The following is a 24013-nucleotide window of genomic DNA, read 5'->3' as shown; positions in this document are numbered from 1 at the left end:
CTCTAGATGGATGTGATGAACATGAAGTGAAAAAAATGCGTTCTGCCTTTCTCTCTAACTTTGTTTACGTCATGATGTGGCGGTCTGGTGAAGCTCCAGCTGAGTCACATGATTCACGTCCTGTTCAAACATGAACGAGCTGAAGGGAGTGTGTGTGTGTGTGTGTGTGTGTGTGTGTGTGTGTGTGTGTGTGTGTGTGTGTGAAAAAGAATCACCTCTCAATAAAAACTAATCTGAACACTGAGAGTGTTTTGAATTGATCTGAAGCTGAAGGTGAGGCTGTGACCCCTGAACCTGACTGCAGATCATCCACAGAGACGACCTCTCACTCTGTTTCACGACAGAAACTCTGAGTGTTCGCTGCTGTTACAGAGTGGAGCGTCTTCCCTCACTGACGATCTCTGATGAGCTACAGACATTAATTATTGATCAGCTGACCTGAAGTTTATCATATTAATTGATGGACGTGACTTCATCACGAGAAGGTTCCCAAATGTTTTTGGATATGATCTTGATGATAATTTCAGTGTCAGAACTCAGATAATAATAATAATAATAATAATAACAACAACAACAACAAAATGCTGCAGCATGAAATCATACATGATGTCATACTAGCATGACGTCCTGACGCCTGATGGTCTCACTGACGTAAACATGCAGTCACACTGTCTGCAGGGACATGTTTGACTTACTCATTTGGAACATTTTATTTTATTGATTTGTAACATTTTATTTTACTTTACTAACTATATACTATATAGGGCTGGGCGATAAATCGATTTTATCGATTAATTCAAATTTGTACTTAATGTCGATTTGTTTTAATGAAAATCGATTTTCTCATCAACATCCGCAACCAACGCCTGCCTGCTGGGCTCCCTTAGTTCAGAGTGCGCGCGCCCCCCTCCCCCTCGCGCTTGATACACACACAACATGGCGGCAAGCGGTGCAGATCTCACTCCGAAGAAAGGAAACGTAACTTCAGTCATTTGGAATTGGTTCGGATTTGTGGCGTCAGACACTGAACAAACAGCACCTCGCTGCAAAGTCTGTTTAAAGGCTGTTGCTACAAAAGGTAGCAGTACTACCAATTTACTGCAGCACCTCAAACAGAAGCATGCTGCCGAGTGGGAGAGGTGTTGCTCCCTACGAAAGGAACCGCGAAGACCGCGGCAGCCCAAGCACCACAACCAAAAAACAACCTACCGTCTTGGAAACATTGACAAACTGTATCCCGTATGATAAGAAAGGAGCCCGGTGGAAAGCTGTCACGGATGCAGTCGCGATGTATATCGCAAGAGATATGGTGCCCATATACACCGTGGAAAAGCCGGGGTTTATTCACCTGCTGAAAGTTTTGGACCCCAGGTACGTGCTACCAGGCAGCAAACATTTTTCTGAAGTTGCCTTGCCTCAGCTGTATAACAGTACGCGCCAAAGGATCGCTACGGAGCTGGAGGGAGTGCCGTTCTACTCCGCAACAACCGATCTGTGGTCCAGCAGAGTGATGCAGCCCTACCTAAGTTTAACGGTGCACTTCATAAGCGATGACTGGACTCTGCGGAGCGTCTGCCTCCAAACGGCTTACTTTCCCGATGACCACAAAGGGGAAATAATTGGCCACGGGCTTAAAGACGCTCTGAGCTCGTGGAATCTTGCTGAGGACCGACTCACCTGTGTGACCACTGACAGCGGTACCAACATGATCAAAGCTCTGAGAGACAATGAGTGGCCCAGCCTTCAGTGCTTTGGACACAGATTGAACTGTGCTATAGGTAAGAATCAAGTGATATCTATTTCCCCATTCGAAAAAGACATGGAAAGCCTAATTAATGCATGATGTAAGTGATGCATTATATCAAACCAACATATACTGCCACAAAATCTGCATGATTAAATATAATGGTACACACAGTACATGCTACTGCGTGTGTGTGTGTGTGTGTGTGTGTGTGTGTGTGTGCGCGCGCACATGCATACATTTGTGTGCATAATAAAAACACTGAAACTACTAAATACTTTTAAACAATAAAAACTAAACTGAAACAAAGAAACAGACCCTGGAAACTAATTAATTGAAAACAAAAATGAATACTAAATAAAAATGAAAACTAATGAAAAAATACAAAACTATAATAACTTGTATGCATGCTCTTTGTGTGCATTAATAAAATGCAGATATGTGAAGACAGACAAGTTTGTGAATGTAGGTCACGTTCCACTAAAACTTGTTTTGCTTGTTTATTCTTTATCTATCACAGAGAACGGTGTGAAGGACCCACGAGTCGTGTGTGCAGTTGGGGTTTGTAAAAAGGCTGTGTCTGCCTTTTCTTACAGCTGGAAGAAAAGAAAAGAGATGGCTGAAGTGCAGGCTGAGCTGGGTCTACCCACTCATCAGCTAGTAACAGAGTCCCCGACCAGATGGGGCTCACGCCAAAAAATAATTGAGAGGTTTCTCGAACAGGAGAAGGCCATAGTCCGTGTCCTGGGTTCGGACAAGAGAAGTCGCCATCTTGTGCCCACTTGGCAAGATCTTGAAGTCTTAGAATCCATAAATAAAGCTGTGAAACCACTCCAAGACTTTACTGACGCACTCTCTGGCGAGTCATATGTCAGCGTTTCGTGCATTAAACTCGTGCTCCATTTGTTCAGAATCAGTCTCCTACAGCAAGAGGCAGATGACACAGAGCTCACTGCAACAATAAAAGGAAACATAATGCAGTACCTCGATGACAAATACAGCAACGCTGTGCAGGATGAACTGTTGGACATTTCCTCACTGATGGACCCAAGGTTCTGTACAACCCACACTGACCCAGACAAGGAACAAGTCAAAAAAAGAGCTGTCACTGAACTCATGTCTCTTGCTCCTGCTGACAAGAGTACACCACAGCAGCCTGGACCAGCTGTGCAGGTGTGTGAAGAAGAACAGCCTCTGCCCAAGAAAAAAATGACTTTAGCTGCCTTCTTCAAGAAGAATGCACCAGTGTCATCTCCTGACCAGCCAGAGGCAGTGAAAATAGAGACTGAGCTGACGACGTACTTATTGACCCCCGAGGTTGACCCAGACACCGATCCACTTGACTGGTGGAAGCGCCATCAACTTTCCAAGGCTAAGTAATTTGACAAAGAAATACCTCTCAGTCCCAGCTACAAGTGCCCCCTCTGAGAGGGTTTTCAGTGTGGGGGGGGGGCATTGTTACATGCCACCGTGCATGCCTCAAGCCAGAGGTGGTAGACAGGCTTGTCTTCCTGGCTAAAAATGTTTAAAAACAGCAAAGAAGCACCTCATGCACTACTATATGATGCTGTTGATAATGCTGTGAATGCAGATGTTTCATTTTGTGAACATGCACTTTTTTACTATGCAAAATATGTTAAGGTAACTGGATACTGAATAGCAAGTTGTTAAACTTTTGTAAATGTTTTGTCAAAAAGGCTTACATACATTTTATTTCATGTCATGTTTATGTCACTGTCAGTAAGAAAAGCTTACTGAAAAGTTACATTTTCACAGTTGTTTACAGTGGAAGGCTACTATTTAATGCAGAAAGAAGAAATTTTATGTTTAATTTTATTTGATGCAGATGTTTAATTTCGTTAACATGATTCAGGGAATTAAAATAGTGACCAAATACTTTTGTTTACCACACAAGTACTTTATTATGCAAAACATGTTCAGGTAACTGAGAGTTTTGTTTGCACTTTATTTTATCAACCTCAAAAAAGGGTCTTGTAATTTTATGTTTTATTTTTTTAAGTTAGTTTTAGAGTGCATTGTGTCATTTTGAAACTAGATAAAGCTTACTGAAAACTTACATTGTCACTGTTTACAATGGCAGGCAGGGCTTGCCATCTCTTTTTTGTGGCTTGCTGTGTGTAACTTAAACCCCAGAAGGGAAAATTTAAACAAAATAAAATTGAAACTTGTTTTGAACAATTTCTTTGTCATCTGCAAATTGATTTTAGGTAGGGGGTGAAAAAAATCGATTTAAATCGTGAATCAGGATTTTTTGTAAAAAAAATCGGAGATTTTTTTTTTTAGGCCATATTGCCCTGCCCTAATACTATACTATATACTATATAACTATAGTATTGATTTCTTAAATTTTTTTCATATGACTGACTTTTAGTTATTGATTTGTAGCATTTTATTTGATTAACTTTAATCAATTGATTTATAACCTTTTATTTTAATTTTATTTTTAATTATTTATCTGTAACATTTTCTTGTTTTATTCTGAAATAGTGAAATACTTCATTGATCTTTTGGGGACTGGGAAACGTTACAGTCGCTCTTATACCCAAAAGAGAGAGAAAAGAAAAAGAGATTAACAATGTTTTAAGTTTATTTGAACAGCATGAACACACCTGAGCGGCTTAGACAGGTGAGGTCAGAGCGCAGCGAGTGTTTCCACACACACACACACACACACACTGAACTGGTCTGAGCTCGTCTGCACACAAACACGTGATGTTTTTACAGGCGTGACTCAGCTGAGGGACACACTGTCTCACCTGCCCTGAGCCAGAAACCTGCTGCTGTCAGATCCTCTGAACACACACCTGCGTGACTCACAGCTGATGATGTCACCTGTGACTCACTGATGATGTCACAGCACCACAGGAACTACTTTTAACTCTTTAGACCTGATTTCACTGTAACACATCCATGTTTAGACCTCAATACATGAGACATAGTTTTGTAACATTAAAGAAAGACAAAATAAAGTAATTATTTTCTGAATATTCATACAAAATATTATTTTGCAGGAAACTTGTTTTTTTCCTTTTACAAAAACAAAGAATAAGAGACTAGGGGACTGTTCTTCATTTATCAGAGGAGGGTGGTTGCTGGTTTTTACCCTCCATAAAGCTACAAATATTTGTGTAGTAATATAGTGTTCGTCCCACCTGATGTGCTGTGGACTGTCGGATATTTGATAATCCAATTATAATTTCTGTTTATATGGTTTCTGCCTGTGAAAAATGGTGTCTCTGTGGTGATCTTTATTTGGCTGCAAATTCGCAAACGATTTGAGAAAAAAAAATGGAGGGAAAAAAATCTACTTATTTAACAAAGGAAATCACCAAAAAGTCTTAACTTTTTTTTTTAAAGAAAAAGATAAAAGCCAAAAATTTTGAAAGAAAAAATAAAAAGTAGGCTGAGGTTGAGAGCTGAGTGGACACCGTAAAGACATCTTTATTTGTTCATTTGTTACTTTCAGGGCAGAACTTGAAGAAAGGAGCAAAGAGCATTATTATCGGGGTTTTGGGTTTTTTTAGCGCGACCAGCGGCCCTCCAGCAGGTGGCGCTGTAGCTGACCTCCTATATCTCCTATAAGAGCCGCTCTGACGACCACACGCGCTCATATTAACCCCTTCATGCCCTCTCCGAAACTCTGAGCGTCAGTTGAGCGTCAGAGTAATGACACCATGGAAAATAAAAACAACAATAATAAAGAAGGTAAATTTGACTTGTTATTTTGTTTTCGTTTCCTTGTTTTGATTTTATTCTTACAGGCAAATAATAAGAAAACACGGGTCTTTACGAAATGCTGGCTTGTTTATTTGTGTTTTAGTTTTTCAGGCGGAAGTGAAAAATTGAATGAAGGGAGCCTGTTCACGCTGACAGACAGTCAGCAGACGGATCGACCGTTTTTCTAAGAAAACTTGTGCACAGCAGTTTCTATCAGGCTAAACACGTTAGCATGCGCTTTTAGCGTTATCCTTAACAGAAACTGTGGTAAACAGAGAGTTAACTACGCAGCAGAACAGTGATGGTGACAACATTATAACGTGACGGATCACAGAAATGTCAGAAATAAACCCAAACTGATGAGACTGATCGGTAACTTCACGCAGATGTTTTTAGCCACTCTGCTAACCGGCGTTAGCATCGGAAGCGTGCTAACGTTAGCATCGGGAGCGTGCTAACGTTAGCATCGGGAGCGTGCTAACGTTAGCTCCGCAGCAGCACAGTGACAGCACACAGCCTGCAGCGGTTCAGCGCCTTCACTAAAAACATGATTTACCTGAGAAACAGAAATGAGGCTGACTCACCTGTCTGCAGTCCTGTCCGCTCCCGTTAGCTGTCGCTGCCCCGGAAAAGCAGCACCGTCGTTTAATCTCGGTCTCGGTTGAATTAATTCCTTTTAGCTCGTTTCTGGTCTTCGCTCTGAGACTCTGTCCCCTGTCTGCTGCTGTCAGCAGAGGACAGAGACGTTTTCTTATTGCTGGTGTTTGTTTTTCGGCCATTTGTATCGTAATTCTCTTCCCGAGGCCGCGCGCTGACGGTAGTGAGCTTAGCTGAGCATGCGCGAGGGAGGGGGGCTGCGCAGCGTGTGCACGAGCATTGATTGACAGTCCATAGACCCCCCCCCCCGGCTCTGATTGGCTGAGCTCTGCCAGGTGCGGTGGATTTTGGCACCAGGAGGAGCCAGAGGAGCCTCATTTATCACGGATCATCTGTGTCATGTACTCCTCTCAGATTATTAGGACAGTTTCAGAAAATATGACAAAAAGTTATTTTGGCAAAAGTTATTAAAATGACGTTGGTAATTTACTCTTTCTCTCTCTAGATAATCCATTTAACCATCTCTTAAAGGGCTGTGATGGCGGCCTCCTCTGCAGGGGAGGCGCTGTGGAGGCGCTGTGGAGGCCGGGCTGAGGAGCAGCAGAGAGGAGGAGGGACCTGCAGGCCGTGCTCTGTCACATTTTCAAGCAAAGTCTCACTTACCAACTTCATATTTGAGGGTCCAAATTCAAAATCTGGGTCCACAGCATGCGCGTGACGGGTGAGTCTGAATTACGTCACTCTCTGAAACGCTCTTAATAGTATTATTAAGTTAATAATAAATAATACAACAAACAATTTACATTTGTGAAATAAAAACCCATCTGGATACAAATGTATAATATTGTAACTGACCTAAAATGAGTTATTTATGTTCATCCAAATAATGTCCATAAGCAGTTTGTTTATGTGATATTCTGTATTTAAGTGTTTAAATAGAGATCAAAATGTTCATAAAACTGTGTTTGCTGTATATGACCTTACTGTCATCGCTGTGTTAGTGCTGTGTGTCCAAAAAAAGATGTTAGTCTAAATTAGGACGAAATCAGCCATCTATGTTTGGGCTAAATCTGGACCAAGTCAGACGGTCCAGACATAGACCAGTTTTTAACATCTTTTTTGGGGCTAAATTAAGGCTGTAACAGCTGACCAGATTTAGACAAAAAAAAAAAGACATCCTAAAGACGTCTGGTGCAGGTCAGGTAAGAGTTAATGACTCAGCCTAAATTATGCTGACAAATCAACATTCAGAGATTCACCATTCAAAATTCAAATCAGCCAATCAGCATTCAAACGTTTTTAACGGCTCTGCGAGAAAAAACGGACAGAAACAGTTCAAACTGGTTTGAGCAGAGCAGCAGCGTCTGTCCACAGGTCGCTTTAGCCCTGCAGACGTTGTAGAAAGCTGTTTTGGGGGCGGATAAGTTATGCCTTTATTTCCCCAGTAATTATACTCTACTTAAGACATGTAAGTACTCATTTACTGTCTTTTAATTCAAGTAAATGTAAGTTGTAGCTAACACGGTCGGGAAAGCTACAGACGCAGTAATGTTAGCTTAACCATGTGAAAACAGTTGATGTTTGCAGAATTAAGGTCCATGATTTCAGAGTAAGAAAAATACCACCTGGATGAACTCTTGTTGTAATCTACAGGAGATAAATACGTGCGTGTGTGTGCATCTTTATGAATGTACCAGTTTGACTGTGTTTGTAAAATGTATGATGCTAATCGCGATTAGCGCGTTAGCATGCTAGTGTCTGTGTAGCAGTTTACATTAGTGTTTATGACGAAGCTAAACCTGAAGCTAAAACTGCTGTATTAAAAAGTACATGAGCTTTTGGTAAATTAACCCCCTGGCAGGGTTTTAATTTTATGCATCATGTTACTGTTAGGGGCTAAAAATGTACCTTTCAAAACAAGGCTATAAAAAATATTATACATTAATATTATTTTATACTTTGATCGAGTTAATTTGTTAAACCAATATCAGTCCTAATCATTAATATCAAATATTCATTAATTTTCATAATTTCAACCCTTTCAATAACACATTTTTGTCATGACGTTACTATGTTTTAAGGTTGAAAAAAAACACAAAAAAATGAATAATTTTCATTATACTACATGCTATGTAGATTCTTTTTTATCACCACACCCTAAGATGTCAGTGATTTGCTGTAACATTGATTTTTTTGCATTATTATTTTTTGTGTAATATCAGATACTAACATTTATACTGGTAAGGGCTAAAAATATACCTTTCAAACCTAAGCTATAAAAAATATTATCTAGAAATATTATTTTGTATTTTCAATGATATATTTTTTAAAACAACATCAGTCCTAAACATTAATATCAAGTTTTATTCATTTTCAGAATTTTAACCCTTTAAATGACAGGTTTGTCATGATGACACTATGATTTCAGGTAAATATATATATATATATATATATAAAATGATTTTCTCATACTCAGTAGATAATTATTATTTTATTATCACACCTGAGGATATGTCAATGACATTGACTGTGACAGGTCACCTAGTGGAAATAGCACGTATTTCCTCCATATGCCAAATATGGTCAAAATGACCTCATCAGGTGGAAAATAGTCAAAATGACAAATTCAGAGTCAAAAGCCCAGAATGACACCCAGAAATAATACAAGTCCTGTTTTTCTGCTCTGATGGCTGTGGGATCAAAAATGTCAGTTTGAATGGGTTTCAATGGAGCATTTTTGGACCTGAACAGTCTGAATGTAACTATTTAGTTTCCACAGTGTATTTTAGACTTATTGTAGGAGCTGAGCTGGAAATTCACTGATTACACTCAAATACACAATCTGGACTACATTTAGGACACATGCATCAACACACACACAGTTATCACAACAGGAAGAGTGAAGTCAGCGCGGAAAAAGCCCCAAATCCAGTCAGAGGGTTAAAGTGACTGAGGAGACCTTTGTCCTCTTTAGACGGCTCTCTGTGGACCCTGTGAGGATGAAGTCTCGAGTTTCGTTCGTGACCATTGCCACCAGCTGGATCACGGTGCTGGACTGTTGCAGCCTGAAATCCACAGCCTCCTCTGACCTCCATCTTCACCCCGAGCTTCAGGTAACGTCCCGTGGACTAATAAAAACTGATGCATGTGTGTTTTACTTTGGTAGCTTGCACTAGCTGGTGAAGCAGTTCCTTATTTTAGGCCATTAGCTTTTAAGCCAGGACTCCTTTTTTTCTTCATTTTGTTGTTAGCATTTGTTTTTTGCCAGATGCAGTGTGTGTTTGTAGTGTTACAGTGAGCTACCAAACCTTATTCACAGGGTCTTTCTTTGGAAATTTATTTTATTATTTATTTTATGTTATTTTGTTTTATTTTTATAATCGCTGTCTAACTTGAATAATCGAATATTTGCTTATTACGGTATTATTACGGGTACGACAGGTGAGGTTAAAGGTCGTTTATATGAGCTACACACAGTCAGAGACCTGCAACAGCAACATTTCATCGACTTGTGATGGGAGATCAGCAGCAGCGCGCCGCAGACTGCGCTCTGAGCTCCTCAGTCTGACGGCGTTTCTCTGCTCGGAGCGCCTCGTTAGCAGCGCTCTTCCTCCATTATCGTCTGCTGAAACACTTCAAACGCTCGGCAGCCACGGGGCGCTCCGCTCGTAGAGCCATTTTTAATTAAACGGGAGCGGATCCCCCGCTGAGCCGCCGCAGTTCACCGCAGTTCACCGGCGGGTCGTCGTTTGATGTTTCCTCGCCGCTGCCGGAGCTTCCTGTTTCCCGCGAGTGAACGCGGGAGCTCGCACCGACACGACAGCGAGATCCTCGACTCCTCAGCCGGCTGTCAGCCGCCTCCGCTTCACTAACACTCAGTGAGTCTGAGTCAGGATCACCTGAGACGAGCCAAACGGTGTGAAAATACACACATCAGTAAATAAAAGACCAAAGTAAATCAGTCACCATCGGAAGAAGCACAAAGAGGAACGATGGAAATACCAACTCTTTCAGTTTTGTTCAAACGCAAACAGCAGAGGAAATGTTAATGTTTTAATGACATATTTGTCTAAGACAGATAATTAGACCCCGCTTTAATCTTACACACATTCGTACTGCTCTGCACACAAACTGCACTTTTCAGAATCAAGCTTTAAAAATATTATACTACAATATTATATCGTCCTGCCATCCCATCACATTTTTTTTCTTCTTTCTCCATGTGACCGTAAAATTACTGTGAAATTTGGGAGTAAAACTGTATTTTACTCTCAGGCCTCCACTGTGAACAGACGGAGAAAGTTCTTAATGAACTGTGTGACTTAAAAGCACGTTTGCTTATTCCTTATTCACTGCATACCATTCAAAGCAAAGATTTCTTCATGGATTTGACGTAACGTGTTAAGTGACTGATTTAAAATTGGTCATTTTGCGGGTGAAGTATCCCTTTGTCCAAAATAACATCAGAGGTAAACTTGAATCCGCCTCAAAGGAGCTGAAGGTGTCCGTTTGTCTGATGCTAACATTTTACTGCAGAGGACAGACGTTTGGACCTTCTTTTACCACTTCAGTGATCCTTTGTAAAGGTTTACAGTTTCGTTGAGCAAAGTTATAAAACTAAATGTAACCTTCCTCTGGAGTTTTATTATTTCACAGAAAGTGTATTAAAGCCACCAAACACTAGATCAAAACAACTTTCCAACACACAGACTGAGAAATATGTTCAAATTTCAACATTTTTATCAGTGAAATAAAGACTTGAGTTCTCCATATTATCATCTCGTCTCTGCGTAGCGTCCAGAATGAAGGTCTCTGTAATCTGTCCTGTCGGCGTCCTGGAGTCCCGCCTCGGGCCGCTCTCTTTTCCAGCGGTCCATCACATTGCAGCTCCGCTCCGTCCAGGAGACAGAAGCCACTTTGTTGGCTCTGAAATAGAATAAAGAATACATAATTCATGTGGAGGAGCCTGGAGGAGCTCATTAAACTCTGCACAGCAAAGGCAGAAGACGGCCTCTTATTAACCGTGTCTCTGCTCACCGAGACGACCCGTCCTCACTTTGAAGTGACGGAGCGAAGCCGAGCGCAGCTTTCAGCCAGAGACTCGTCTCAACAGTTTAAAGACTGTACGGAGGACAAAAGACGACTAATCTGAATATTAAATGAGCAGATAAAAATGCTGTTAAGATGTGACTTCTGAGTTGTCGTAATGCATACATCCTCCGTGAAGTAAAAATGACTAAAGGTGAAAGTAGATTTTTTGGAAACAACTGAATCTAAACTGGATTTTATCTGAATGTATGGTGGCCGTTATGGGGCAACTGCGCTATGATTTAAGAAAGCACACGCAAATCAACAAAATAAAAGCGAATTTAAAACAAAACATCATCAGTTTAAAGACACATGAACAGCATTTTAAAAACCTGCTGCAAATCCCACAACACGCCGCGTGTCCTCTGTTGTGCTGTTTTGTGATGTTTCAGCACCCTGCAGCACCTTTCCCAAATTCTTCAAACTGATATTTTCTTAATGTGATTCTGTTTTGTCTGTTTTAGCGTGTTTGTCAGCCGGGGAGAGCTGTTTTATGAAATATGACACTCGAGTTTAAACCTTCAGTTTCTGTCGAGTTTATCAAGTTCTTTCAGCTCACTTCAGCCAAAAAGTCTCAAGCGTTGGTCAGTATTTCCCAGCAGAGCAACAATCCTGTGCACATATTTTCCCAGAATCCTCAGCGCTTCACCGTAACACAGACGCCTCACAGCGTCCTGCTGCGATCATGTGACCTCTGCGACTGACATCATGCAATATTAAACAGCATCAGTCGATATTCGCACTGATCTCAGACCAGCAGACTCACATCAGCACTTTTGTCCACACACACACACACACACACACACACACACAGTGAGTGAGTGTGTGTGTGTGTGTGTGTGTGTGTGTGTGTGTGTGTGTGTGTGCTGATAAATATTGATATCCTGTTTGATAACCTGCCCTGAGTGGAAACATGTCACAACTCATCAGCCGGACTCACACTGATCATTTATAATTCAGCTCTTTAAGAGAGGATCTGCAGGCTGAAGGAGGGCTCCTCCTCCTCCTTCATCTGCTCCTGCTCCTCCTCCTCCTCCTCCTGCTCCTCTTCCTCCTCCTCCTCTTCCTCTTCCTCCTCCTCCTCCTTTTCCTCCTCCTCCTCCTGCTCCTGCTGCTCCTCTTCCTCCTCCTCTTCCTGCTCCTCCTCGATTTGTCATGTCTCCTCCTCACCTTTGACCTCTGACCTCCTCTCCTCTCGTTGAGTCACCTGCTCCAGCTGTCAGGTGACTGATTTTCGTTACAGAATCGGTTCCTTCGAGTTTTTGTGAAATAAGCCGTCAGTTTCTCCGTGATGCTCAGAGCAGACGGACTGCTGTCCAGCTGGCCGGCTCACCTGATCCGTTCCTTCGCTCTTCGTCATCACTGGCGGGTTTCCATTAACCCTCAAACTGCACAAATTGAAATTGTAAATACATAATTTGCTTTACGACCATTTGTCCGGTCCATTCTTGTGAACGTGATATCTCAAGAAAACCTTGAGGGGATTTCTGCAAATTTAGCACAAATGTCCATTTGGACTCAACCGTGAGCTGATTAGACTTTGGTGTTCAAAGGTCACGGTGACCTTGCATCTGTCTCATTTTCACGAATGCAATATCTGAAGATGGCCCTGAAGGAGTTTCCTCAAATTTGCCACAAACATCCACCTGGACTTAAGGATGAACTGATTAGGATATGGTGGTTGGAGGTTGAAGGTCAAGGTCGAACAACATTTGTTCATGTGTTCATGTTTCCACAGACATGGATGAAACTGTCAGAGAAACTTGACTGCTGGAGTCAAACAGCGACGCGGCGATATGTTTAGTTTTACGCAGATATTCAGGTTTGGAGCAGAACGTGAAGCTGAAGCATCCGTCTGCAGTTTTTATATTCATCTTAAACATGGACTCAGTTTCTTTAAAACGTCGATCTCTGTGAACCCGACGCCCCCCGCTCGCTCTCCAGACGCTGCAGACAGGGGCGAGTGACAGGCGAGCAGTCGACCGTGACCAAGAAATACACTGAAGAGAGAGGTGTGTGTGTGTGTGTGTGTGTGTGTGTGTGTGTGTGTGTGTGTGTGTGTGTGTTCTGCATACAGATTGACTGTAATAAAGCAGTGACATATATTCTGGCTGTTGATTGGCCGGCTCCATGGTGGCTTCTGCAGGCATTAAGACTGCATGAGCACACACACACACACACACACACACACACACACACACACACTGAGACACACACACTGAGACACAGTTTAAACTCTGTTTGGTTGTCGGCAGGTTGCAGGTATTTTGGAGTAAAACGTGATTTGCTGACTCAGCAGAAATCTTCCCGTCAGTCGTGTGATGTTGGTCTCTGTGGAGAAATGTGATTCAGATTGTAGAGACAGCGAGACAATTTGTCCTCATCCGCAGTCAGACGGTCTGTCCCTGTCCACAGTCTGTCCTTAAAATTAATCACAGTCAAACTTTGTGAATTCGGATGATCCTCGACATCAGAGCAGTCCTTCGGACTATGACGAAGCATCTTTGAAATTCGTCTGTTTAAGGATCCTTCTTTGACTCTGAGGACACCCCGAGAGTCTCTGTCTGTCCTCCTCTGTCTCTGCCGGACCCTCAGACAGGGTGGGGGAGTGGGAGGGGCGTGGTTTATGCTGATGAGGTCGCGCTCTCTCTCGCAGCGACACGGTTTTATCAGATTTCTCCAGCGAGGGTCGTTGGAAATGTGATTCAGAGGTCTCGGGGGAAATAAGCGTGCGAGGTGCTGTTCGCCCGTGAGGCGGAGTAATATCCTCCGCCTGTTAGACGCAGCAATAATGTGCAGGGGCCCGAGCCGAGGGACGCCAGCCCCCCAGGACGGGGGGGACGGTCTGCTTCGGTTTATGAGACCATTATCAGCGAGCGGTCAAAGTCACACAGATGGTGAACGACAGAGAGCTGGACGCCTGTCAGCAGCTGATCGCCACTTCCTGTTGAGTTTATTCAACATTAAACCGCTGTGTCATGTTTCAGACTCTGAACGAGCCTGTTTCTAAGTATCGACTGCGTCCAACATGTTGTCATACTGACTCGTCAAGCGGTGCCACTCTGTTAGCTGTTTACGCTCCGAGACGCCATTTCCCTGATGTCAACAAATGCACATGGTGGGATAAAGTTTGAATAAAGATTTTAAAGTTTTAAAAGTCAAATCTAGAAGTTACTTATGTTGGTTTGTAATTAGATTTTAAAAGTTAGTCAGATCTTCACCACTTCAAATGTTTGAAATGCTTCCATCAAATGAAATTATAGATTTGTTTTCTTATAAACAATGTAAACAGACACGTTTGTGTTTAAAGACAGACGGCGGTGACTCTCGTGCACGCTCCTGCAGAGACGCCTGCTGCACATGTGCATGCAGACCTGCGCTGTGTCTGCAGCCAGCTGCCTCTGCGTGTGGAAATAATCTGAAAAATGACTCGGACATGTTTCCTGATTAAACTGCAGTCAGATCTTAACACACAGAAGCATCTGAGGTGCACCTGAACGCACCTTTGGCAGTTAAATGTTGGGATTGTTGAGAGCGAGCGGCCGAATGTATCTCATGTTTCCTGTGTCTCTTAATGTCTCCCAGCCTCCGTCTGCACATGAACTTCCTGTCTGCAGGAGTCTCTGCTGCCCTCTGCTGTCAACAACAGGCACAGGATGACGTCACAGGTATGTCTCACACACACACACACACACACACACACACACACACACACACACACACACACACACACACACACACACACACAGAGTCCTGCAGCTCTTCAGACCTCCGTGTCTCCTCCTCTCTCTGGGTCAGTGTGGACAGTTTTGTGGTGAGTGTTGCAGATGTAGAGATGTCTGACTTCTCTCTAAAATAATGAAACTAGATCCAAAAAAATAAATCAGAAAAACTCAACAGTAGAAATCACGGCCCAGTTCAGATAATCCACAGACCTTGTTGTTTTATTTAGGAACCATTTTCCTTCTACCACCCGCCGACCGCTTCACCACGCAGAACGGAGCGAGCATCTTTGGTTTATTTAAAAAGGGAATTAATGCAAATAAAAAAAATTGACAAAATATAAAAATGCCAGAATTTGCCAGGAGGTTATTTTTCATCTGTAGTCCCTCAGACGAGGGGTTAAACAAGGTTTCTACAATACAGCAAAGCAAAACGACTAAAGAAGAGCAAACAGTAAAAGACTTCTAGGAACTGTTTGTTACTGAAGTGTGAATGATGTCCAGCAGCATTATGGGATGTATTGTTTGTATTTTGTTGTCAAAGTGTTAATAATCATCAGACTGTCTCGGTTCTTTCTGTTTTATTTCTCCGACTTGCAAAAATCATCAAACAGATCAGAAACTTCAGATCCTCTTCCTGTTCAGCGCTCGATGACGGAGGTCGAGTTTTCATGGCGTCACAGTTTGGACGCCGGCCTCTTCTGATGTGTCGGAGCACCAGTGGGCGGGGCTGTGGGTCGACCCCAGAGGCGGAGCCGGCTGACGCCTCCGTCCGGACTGATGATGAGACGAACGTGAGTGGCGGGCGAGCGCAGAGCGAGCTCGGCCTCGCCGTACAGATGTCTGTGATGAGGACGCAGCTGTGGACAGAAAGACAAAAACACAAAAAAGGGTTAAAATACCATCCAATAATAAATTTAACATTCAACCGTGATCAGTCATCAAGTCCTTCACGCCCCGAGGAACCGGAGGGACGCGTACTTTCTGAGGGGGGAGGAGGACCTGCCATTTCCCAGAATTCCACCTGCTCCTGACGCACTGCGCCTCCTCCTCAGAGGTCAGAGAGCAAACCTCGATCCTGCAGGAGTCCGGGAAGTTTCCTGCAAGACAGCTTCAGGTTTTTTACCTGCCTATGGATAAAAATTTAACAAGTTTCTAAAGTTTAAAAGAAAGCAGCTGACCAGTGTGTGTGTGTGTGTGTGTGTGTGTGTGTGTGTACACACCTTTAAAGTGGTAGGTGTCGACCTCGATGCGGTTGATCTCTCCGGGATGAGCGAGACGAAACACGGCCCACTCCCCGCCGGGCACCTGCAGGATGCCTCGCTGATCCGCCTGCAAGACAACCAGCAGGGAGACATTTAACATGTAACACATTTCCTGTCCAAAACTGTTTTTGGACTTTTTTTTTTTTAAAGCAAGGGCATTTTGGGCAAAGTAAGATTTTTTTAAAAATGAAGACACTTTCAGAAGTGAGAAAATTTTGTGAAAATGTGAAGATATGTGGGGAAAAAATGTAATTAAAAAAAAAGTAAATTATTATTAGAAAATGACATTTCAGAAAGTAAACACACGTTGGAAAGAGGGATTTTTTTTTGTGAAGTGCGAACCATTGAGACTCTTTTTGACCCCTCCTTAATTGCCCTTAAATGCCCTGTTGAGAATTTAAGATTTATTTTACTGTTAAAATAAAGAACATTTCTGCACCAGCCTACATTGTACGTTATAGACCTTTTTGTCATGTTTTGATTATAACATGTGCATGAGATGTTTCATACTTAAACATTTTAAGAGGAATAAAAATAAGGTCATGTATGAAGCAAAAAAACCCCAAAACATTAAAATAAAACTAATTTTAAGGTTTTAAATGTTAATATTAAATCAGTGTGTGTGTGTGTGTGTGTGTGTGTGTGTGTGTGTGTGTGTGTGTTTACCTTCAGGTATTTGGGTCTGTCCAGTCTGCGTGCCGTCTCCCAGCCATCAGCCATGTTTACAGCTCGGCCGAGACCTGCAAACACACAACACCAGTCTCACCAGTGTCCCCAGTCTCACCAGTGTCCCCAGTCTCACCAGTGTCCCCAGTCTCACCAGTGTCCCCAGTCCCCAGAGGGAGTCCAGGGACTGAAGCCGCCTGTCAGTCAGATATTATCAGAACATTAAATACAACATCACAGAGTAAAGACACAGATGATTTGTGTTGCTTCTAACCAATCATGTTGCGCGGATGCCCAAAGTGGGCGTCGCTGTAGCCGAGGCAGACTCCCCCATTGGTCAGAGCCACCAGGTCCACGTCCTGGTAGGGGGACACAGATGACCAGTCTCTCTGTCCAACGCCGTACACACGCAGTCTGGCTATCCCTCCGTCTGAGGACACAAGTACACTGTACAGTATTCTTCTTCTTATTATTATTATTAGTATTTTTATTATTATTATTGTTATTAACATAATTTTTGTCATCATTGTTGTTATTTATTATTTTTTAATTTTTATTATTTGACTCTGTGTGTGTGTGTGTGTGTGTGTGTGTGTGTGTGCTTGTTTTGTATCTTTGTAATGACCACTGTTGTAAACCATTGTAGTGAGGACATGTGTGCATTGTTAGGACTCTGACCGTTCCTCACTAATTTATTGTTTGAGGAAGTCTCCGTGTGTGTGTGTGTGTGTGTGTGTACCTGGGTGCATGTTGAGGCGCAGGTGTGTGACCCTCTGGTTAAAGTTGACCTTGAAGTAGTTATGGCAGCAGTCAGAGTATCCCGGCTTCAGCTCCGACACACACACCACCTCCGGCCACGCCTTTGAGCCTAGCTGTCAATCAAACCACACGTGAGTCAGCTGTCAGCGCAGCCTCATCGCACGTTTCGTAAACACGGATTCGTTGCATCTGTACGTTATCAGCAGACATCTTTGAACAGCTCTGTGGTGTGTGACGTGTGTGGTGATGTTTGGGGTCGACTGATTCAGTTTTTTAGGGCTGATACTGATTACCGATATCTGGAACCGATATCCATTTACAATAACAATGAAAATCTTTCTGTCAGTATTTAGATTTTGGAATATATCAAATTTTTATAAAGTCGAGTGAAGACTTAAATAAAAATCAATACATAAAATCTCTCCCTGAGGTTTCCTCCCCTGCTGATACTTTCTTTGCACTTTTTAATTTAAAGATTTTATCTGTGATTATTAAAATGAAACACAGACACAAAAAATTCCAAAAATCGGCCCAATAGTCAGCCAGGCTGATAATCTGTCGACCCCGAACAAAAAAACACTCAGATTCATAATATTTCTGGCGGAAAATATCCAGTTCGGCAGCAGAATCTCAAAATCTCTACAAAATATCCAGTTTAGTTGTTTGTTGGTGTTGAACGTTCGTCTGCAGCTTGGTGGGCGACCACAGTCTGCTCACATTAAAAACGTTGGTGTGATAAATATTAAACGTACAAATGAAACATCTCTGTGGTTGTCACTGTTTTCACATCAAACCAAACATCAGCCGTCAGTCACTTAATAAAAACGACCTTGGCAACAGCAGCCAGCTGGCTGTCGGACGCCGCCGTGCCAGTACGGTCTCCCTCCAGGCTGAAGGTCGGCGCCTCGTCTGGTGAAGAACAGAAATGTGATCACAGGCTCAGCTCTCGTGTCCTCACAGAGTTTTAGGAGTAAAGGGTCAGCGACCTCATAAAGAGGTCGCTGACTGTTGGCTGCAGAGTTTGTACCCAGACAGGCGGCCTGGATGGAGACGTGAGGTGAGTGGTTTCCAGTGAAGAAGGACGTGTCGACATCGACGCCGTAGATCAGCCCCGGCACTCCTAGCTGGACGATGCACCAGTCGTGACCTGCGCAGAAAGAAGGACGGCACAATGAAGATCTCGAACCAAATCCAGCAGACAGAAGTTGTGACTCGATTACACTGACGACGACTGAGAGCAGGTTGGTGTCGCGTTTATAATCAGCTCTTAAACTGAGGTTTTAACTTTCTTTTTCTTTTTATTAATTCAGGCAGCTGAGATTCCGGATAAATACGTTTATGGCAGATAAATTTCATCATTCCAATTTCTCACCTTCCATATATGATTATGATCTGTATAAAGTATTTTAGTTTTAGAAATGTTTTCCTAGCTTTTAAGAGTAGCGGGGCATTTCTTGCCAAATTGCTCATTGCCTTTTTCCCATTTTGTGGAAAAAAATCAAACTAATTTGCTGAGGCTTCAAAGGTTTAAATACTGGTGAAAGACGTCTGAACACAACACAATAAAAGTGATGTCAGTCCAGGTTTAAAGGGTTAAAATCCAGTAAGAGATGCACGTAAATCCTGCTTTATTTTTTAAAAATAATATGTGGCAGTTTAAATTCTACCTTCAGTATCATCTGTAAGCATTGTGTTAAAAAGGAAATGAAACCGCTGCATGTTTTTCAGGTTTATTTTGGTGAATTTCAAGATTTTTTTTATATTTTGATACTGACCTGTTATTCTCTTTCTCCTTGTCTCCCATCCATCCATCCACTTCCCAAACTCAGTGAAGGCGGAGGCGATGAATTGCGGTGGCTCCCTCTGAAAAAACACACTCATCACATACAGGTAACTTACAAGTTTGCACCACATGTGGATTAATCTGCCATTGAAAAATAAGACTCCAAAACACAATATTTCAGCCCGTTCTCACTCCGAAGTCGTCAACAGTGCAGTAAATTCGCAGCATGATTCGCAGACTGGCGGGTTGAAACGCTGCTAACGACATAATGTGAGGAGCACAAAGAGGTTGATGTTCACAGGGTTTTTATTCTAAACCATCTTTACTTTTTCCCCCACAAATTCAGTGTAATATTGGGCAAAAATGAACACTTGGCAAGAAATGCTCTGCAAACTACAATAAATTAGTGGATTTAAAAACTTTTAGGGAAAACTGTCAAGAAAACTCATACAATTAAAACTTTTTAAAATAACTTTCTACTAATTTAGAATTTTCTGCAAGTTTTGGGTTAATTTCTTCTTAAGTTGCTCATCACCTTCCCCTCGTGTTTTTTTTTTTAAGAAATCAAGCCATTTTGCTCAGTTTTTAAAGGGTTAAACTGAGATGATTAAGCGCTGCTGAAGTCAAACATTAAAGTGGTGAATGATGAATGTTTTACCTTCAGCAGGTTGGCAGCAGGAGCGAACCATTCGTCTGTCGCAAAAATAACCTGAAAGACCAAAAACAGAACACAATGTCACTTTATCTCAACACAAACCCAAAAAACAGACCTGAAAATACAAAACACACATTGTCATCTTAATGATACTTAAACTGTAGATTGAGTGCCAAAGCATAATGTGCCATCACTCCAGTCTCAGTTCCTCCACCTGCTGCCTTGATGTTTTACCCACTGGGGTCCTTAAAACTGTCCTGAGCAGTCTGGTAAAACATCTCACTCTTACAGAGACAGACACATCTGTCTCTCTAATCCGGCACTTTTCCAAGCCTCATCAGGCCTCTCCTAAAGAAGAGCAGCCTGGATGCCACTGTACGGAACAACTGTCGGCCGATTTCAACCTTACCGTTTTTATCGCTTTGATAACTTTCAGTCAGGTTTTGGGCCCCATCACAGCACTGAGATTGCACTCAAAAAGGTAATAAATGACAATAAATCACAACAGACAATAGACATTATACATCACATCCCTACCTCAACCCACCCGGTGCACACCCTAATTATCTACCCATGTGCAATATATTTCCTGTGCAATATACTTCACATACTGTGCAATATGTCATGCAATACACCGAGTCGCTCTACTCATATTTATTATTTAACTTATACCTCCACACCCATGTACATAGCTGTATATAAGTCTATTTTTATTTTTATTTCTATCTTTTTTATTCATATTCCTATTGCTATTTTTCTACCTATTTCGTACTTAATTCTGTAAAAAGCTTTTGTACTTGCACTGAAGGAATGGAGAAGCTCTCCAATCTCGTTATACACTGTATAATGACAATAAAGAGCATTCTGATTCTGATTCTGATCCACCTCAACACCAATTCCAGTAAAGTCTTTATTTTAGTGCTACTGGATCTAAGTGCTGCCTTTGACACAGTGAACCACACGATTTTATTAGAAAGACTAGAAAACTGGTCGGACTCTCTGGAACGATCCCTAAATGGTTCAAGTCATATCTTCATGACAGGAAGTACTTTGTCTCAATTGGAAACTGTAAGTCAGAGCAGATGAACGTGACATGTGGGGTCCCACAGGGGTCCATTTTGGGACCCCTCTTGTTTAATCTCTATATGCTTCAATTAGGCCAGATTATGCAAAATAACAAAGTAGCCTACCACAATTATGCAGATAACACAGATATACATATCACTTTCACCAGGTGATTATGAACCTGCAGACGTCTGTGTCACTGTATTGAGCAAATCAATGATTGGATGCATCAAAATTTTCTCCAACTCGACTGAGATAAGACCGACGTCATTGTCTTTGGGCCTCTGAAAGAAAGGCAGAGTGTCCATATTCACCTTGAATCGCTCTCTCTCATAAGTCAGAGTCAAGCAAGAAAGCTCTGGGTTATCCTGGATTCTGATTTAAATTTCCACAGTCAAATCAAATCTTTATTTGTATGGCACTTTTCATACAAAGAGTAACACAAAGTGCCTAACAGAGATTAAAAACAATAACAGAAATGAAAAACATCAATGAAAATCAAGAAAAATACAGACAGCCTGACCCTCCCACCCCCACATATACGTACGCAACAAAACACACACATTCATGTAGATATTCCCACACATATTCACATAGGCACCCGAACACCCCCCCTCACCACCCACACACACGCACACACACACCAACACACACCAGCTGTTACTAAAGAGACATGGCTAGGCACTGAGACCTGAGGCGAGGGAGAAGCTACCTTTGGGGGCCAACCTCACTGAGAGAGGTCACGGTCCAGCACCGCCGGGGCGCCGCCACAGAGACCATCCCAACCCGGGCGGACAGGAGTGCCCGCACCAAGATGCCGAGCCCTCTAGCCACCCGGGCCGAAACAGTCCAGGGTACAGCACCCCCAATGGTGGACCAGAGACCACTCCCAGTCCGGCAGGCCCCGATGAGGAAACACTGGAGCTAAAAACTAACACAATAAAATAAGGTAAAGAACATAAAAGCTAAGCACATAAGGGATTAAAACAGTAAAATAAGACAAAGAATACAAGTGCACAGTAAAATATTTTAAAGGTTATAACCGCTAATAATTAAATAAATAAATAAATAAATAAATGGGAGACTAAAACAGTGGGATAAGATAAACTAAAAAAGTAGAATAAATAAATAAATAGTTAGTTAGTTAGTTAAAAGCCTGATTGAAAAGATGGGTCTTGAGCCTCTTTTTAAAAACCTCAACATTGTCTGTGATCCTGAGGTTCTCCGGCAGGCTGTTCCACAGACGGGGGCCAAAGTAACTGAAAGCCGCCTCCACATTTCTTTTAGAGCTAACTTGTGGTATGGTTAAAAGGCCAGTGCCGGAGGACCTCAGGGTCCGCGAGGGTTGATAAGGTAAAAGCAGCTCAGTTAGGTAAGAAGGCCCAAGACCTTTGAGACACTTAAAAACAAGTAAAAAAAAAGTCACATCAAATCAGTAACTTCATCTGCCTACTATCATTTACAAAACCTTGCCAGAGTCAGAGCAATAATGTCACAGCAAGACCTTGAAAGGCTCACCTACGCCTTTATTTCCAGCAGGTTAGATGACTGCAACGGTCTGTTTGTAGGCCTTTCAAAACCAGCTGTTCACCATCTTCAGCTTACTCAGAAAGCTGCTGCAAGAGTCCTGACAAAAACTAGGAAATATGAGCACATTACTCTAGTCCCAAAATCCTCACACTGGCTACCTGTCACTCAGAGAACTGATTTTAAACTCTTGCTGCTTGTCTACAAATCAACCTGTGGCTCAGCACCAAAATATACATCTGACATGCTTGTGTCATATGCACCTTCAAGGACCCTCAGGACATAAGGGGCCCTCAGGACATCAGGGGCCGGCCTACTGAGCGTCCCAAGAGTCAGAATGAAACATTGTGAAGCAGCATTTTGTGATCATGCAGCACAAACCTGGAATAACCTCCCAGATGAGGTTCAACAAGCCCAGACTCTGTTTTTGAATGTGAGTTTGTGTGTCACAGTGACTCACCTTCCCTCCGACCGCCTCACAGGCCAGATCATTAAACTGCAGGAAGTCGGGCTCGGCCACCGCCGTCACCGCCGCTCTCCTCTTGGCCATCCTGACTCTTGTCTAGTCTGAAACACAAAACAAAAGGTAAACGTGGCTGCTCGCTCAGCTGGAGCCTGAAAAACACCTCACAGACCTCACAGAGCCTCGGTCTGAGGGACAAAGTTCATCCACTGCTCAGTCACACGCAGCACACCGTTTATTTACAGTGAGAGGTCACTGACTTTATAAACGAAGAGCAGGTCTACTGGGCAAAGGCACTGGGGCCCAAAGTGTCAGAGGCCCCTCCGGTCTTCACCTACAAACATTAAAATGTCAAACTAACACACTGTCCCGGAGGAGACTCACAGTGACCACAGAGAGACATAAAATGACCATAAAGTGATACAAAGGAACGAAAAAACAGGAAAAACAACCACAAAGAAACACAGAACAATGAAAACAGACACACAATTAGCCCAAGGACATACAAAATGACCTTAAAGAGACATTAAAGACACACAAGATTACCCCCAAAATGCACAAAACCTCTAAAAAAGACACATAATTACCCCAAAGAGAAACAAAATGAAAAACAAAGACACAAAATGACCCTAAAGAGACAAAATTACCCCAAAAAGAGACAAAACAACCAAAAAGACAAAAATGACCTGAAAATAAATTCTAAAAGATTTAAGGACATTTTTAAGATTTTAGGGCTATCTAGAATTTCAGTAAATAAATTTGCCTTGCAGAGGGGAAGGTGGGTTAGATAAGATAAGGGAAGCTCACAATAAAATTAATTGCACAAACAGACAATAAAAACAAGTTAAAAACAGACAGAAACAAAAAACAGATTAAAATAGAAAAACAAGCCTAGAAAACACTAAAGGACTAAAACCTAAAAATCAGAGTCAGAGGTCAAA

At 42.3% G+C, this 24013-nt stretch overlaps 2 protein-coding genes and 1 long non-coding RNA gene across 12 annotated transcripts in view; 1 reads left to right on the top strand and 2 right to left on the bottom strand.

Moving 5' to 3' along the window:
- Positions 1-6467, bottom strand: part of LOC148186776 (uncharacterized) — a 29574-nt gene extending 23107 nt beyond the window's left edge. For 3 of the 7 annotated variants that reach the window (XR_015779232.1, XR_015779233.1, XM_088089852.1), the window contains exon 1: positions 6067-6458. Coding sequence is in view for 1 of the 7 variants with exons in the window: in XM_088089852.1 (XP_087945978.1) it covers positions 6067-6261 (195 nt within the window). In the remaining 6 variants the exon portion in view is untranslated. Of the gene's footprint in view, positions 1-6066 lie in introns of all 7 variants that reach the window. The other 4 variants (XM_088089854.1, XM_088089855.1, XR_015779235.1 and 1 more) reach the window with 3 other exon arrangements.
- LOC148186775 (uncharacterized) lies at positions 5333-14835 on the top strand. 2 transcript variants are annotated; one of them, XR_015779237.1, is made up of 4 exons: positions 5333-5470; positions 6585-6800; positions 9054-9192; positions 14753-14835. It is a non-coding gene; the product is annotated as an uncharacterized LOC148186775 (long non-coding RNA). The 2 variants fall into 2 exon arrangements; XR_015779238.1 differs by lacking the exons at positions 5333-5470; positions 6585-6800 and adding an exon at positions 7408-7547.
- Positions 14836-15455: 620 nt separating this feature from the next.
- Positions 15456-23255, bottom strand: allc (allantoicase). Of its 3 annotated transcripts, XM_088089837.1 has the most exons (12): positions 23070-23187; positions 22601-22709; positions 20021-20071; positions 19355-19442; positions 18607-18726; positions 18409-18488; positions 17560-17692; positions 17095-17250; positions 16821-16894; positions 16113-16221; positions 15871-15989; positions 15456-15749 (listed from the first exon to the last, which is right to left on the bottom strand). In XM_088089837.1, exons 4-12 carry the CDS (start codon positions 19389-19391, stop codon positions 15567-15569), a joined length of 1011 nt encoding a protein of 336 aa, XP_087945963.1. In that variant the 5' UTR covers positions 19392-19442; positions 20021-20071; positions 22601-22709; positions 23070-23187; the 3' UTR covers positions 15456-15566. The 3 variants fall into 3 exon arrangements, with proteins under 3 accessions (XP_087945963.1, XP_042359055.1, XP_042359057.1); XM_042503121.2 differs by lacking the exon at positions 22601-22709 and having other exon boundaries at positions 23070-23254; XM_042503123.2 differs by lacking the exons at positions 15871-15989; positions 22601-22709 and having other exon boundaries at positions 23070-23255.
- Between the last annotated feature and the right edge of the window lie 758 nt (positions 23256-24013).

This window comes from Plectropomus leopardus, chromosome 16 (assembly GCF_026936395.1).
Source record: "Plectropomus leopardus strain MGB_pleo_1.0 chromosome 16, ASM2693639v1, whole genome shotgun sequence".
NCBI lineage: Eukaryota > Metazoa > Chordata > Actinopteri > Perciformes > Serranidae > Plectropomus > Plectropomus leopardus.
This window is presented reverse-complemented; position numbering and strand designations above follow the sequence as displayed.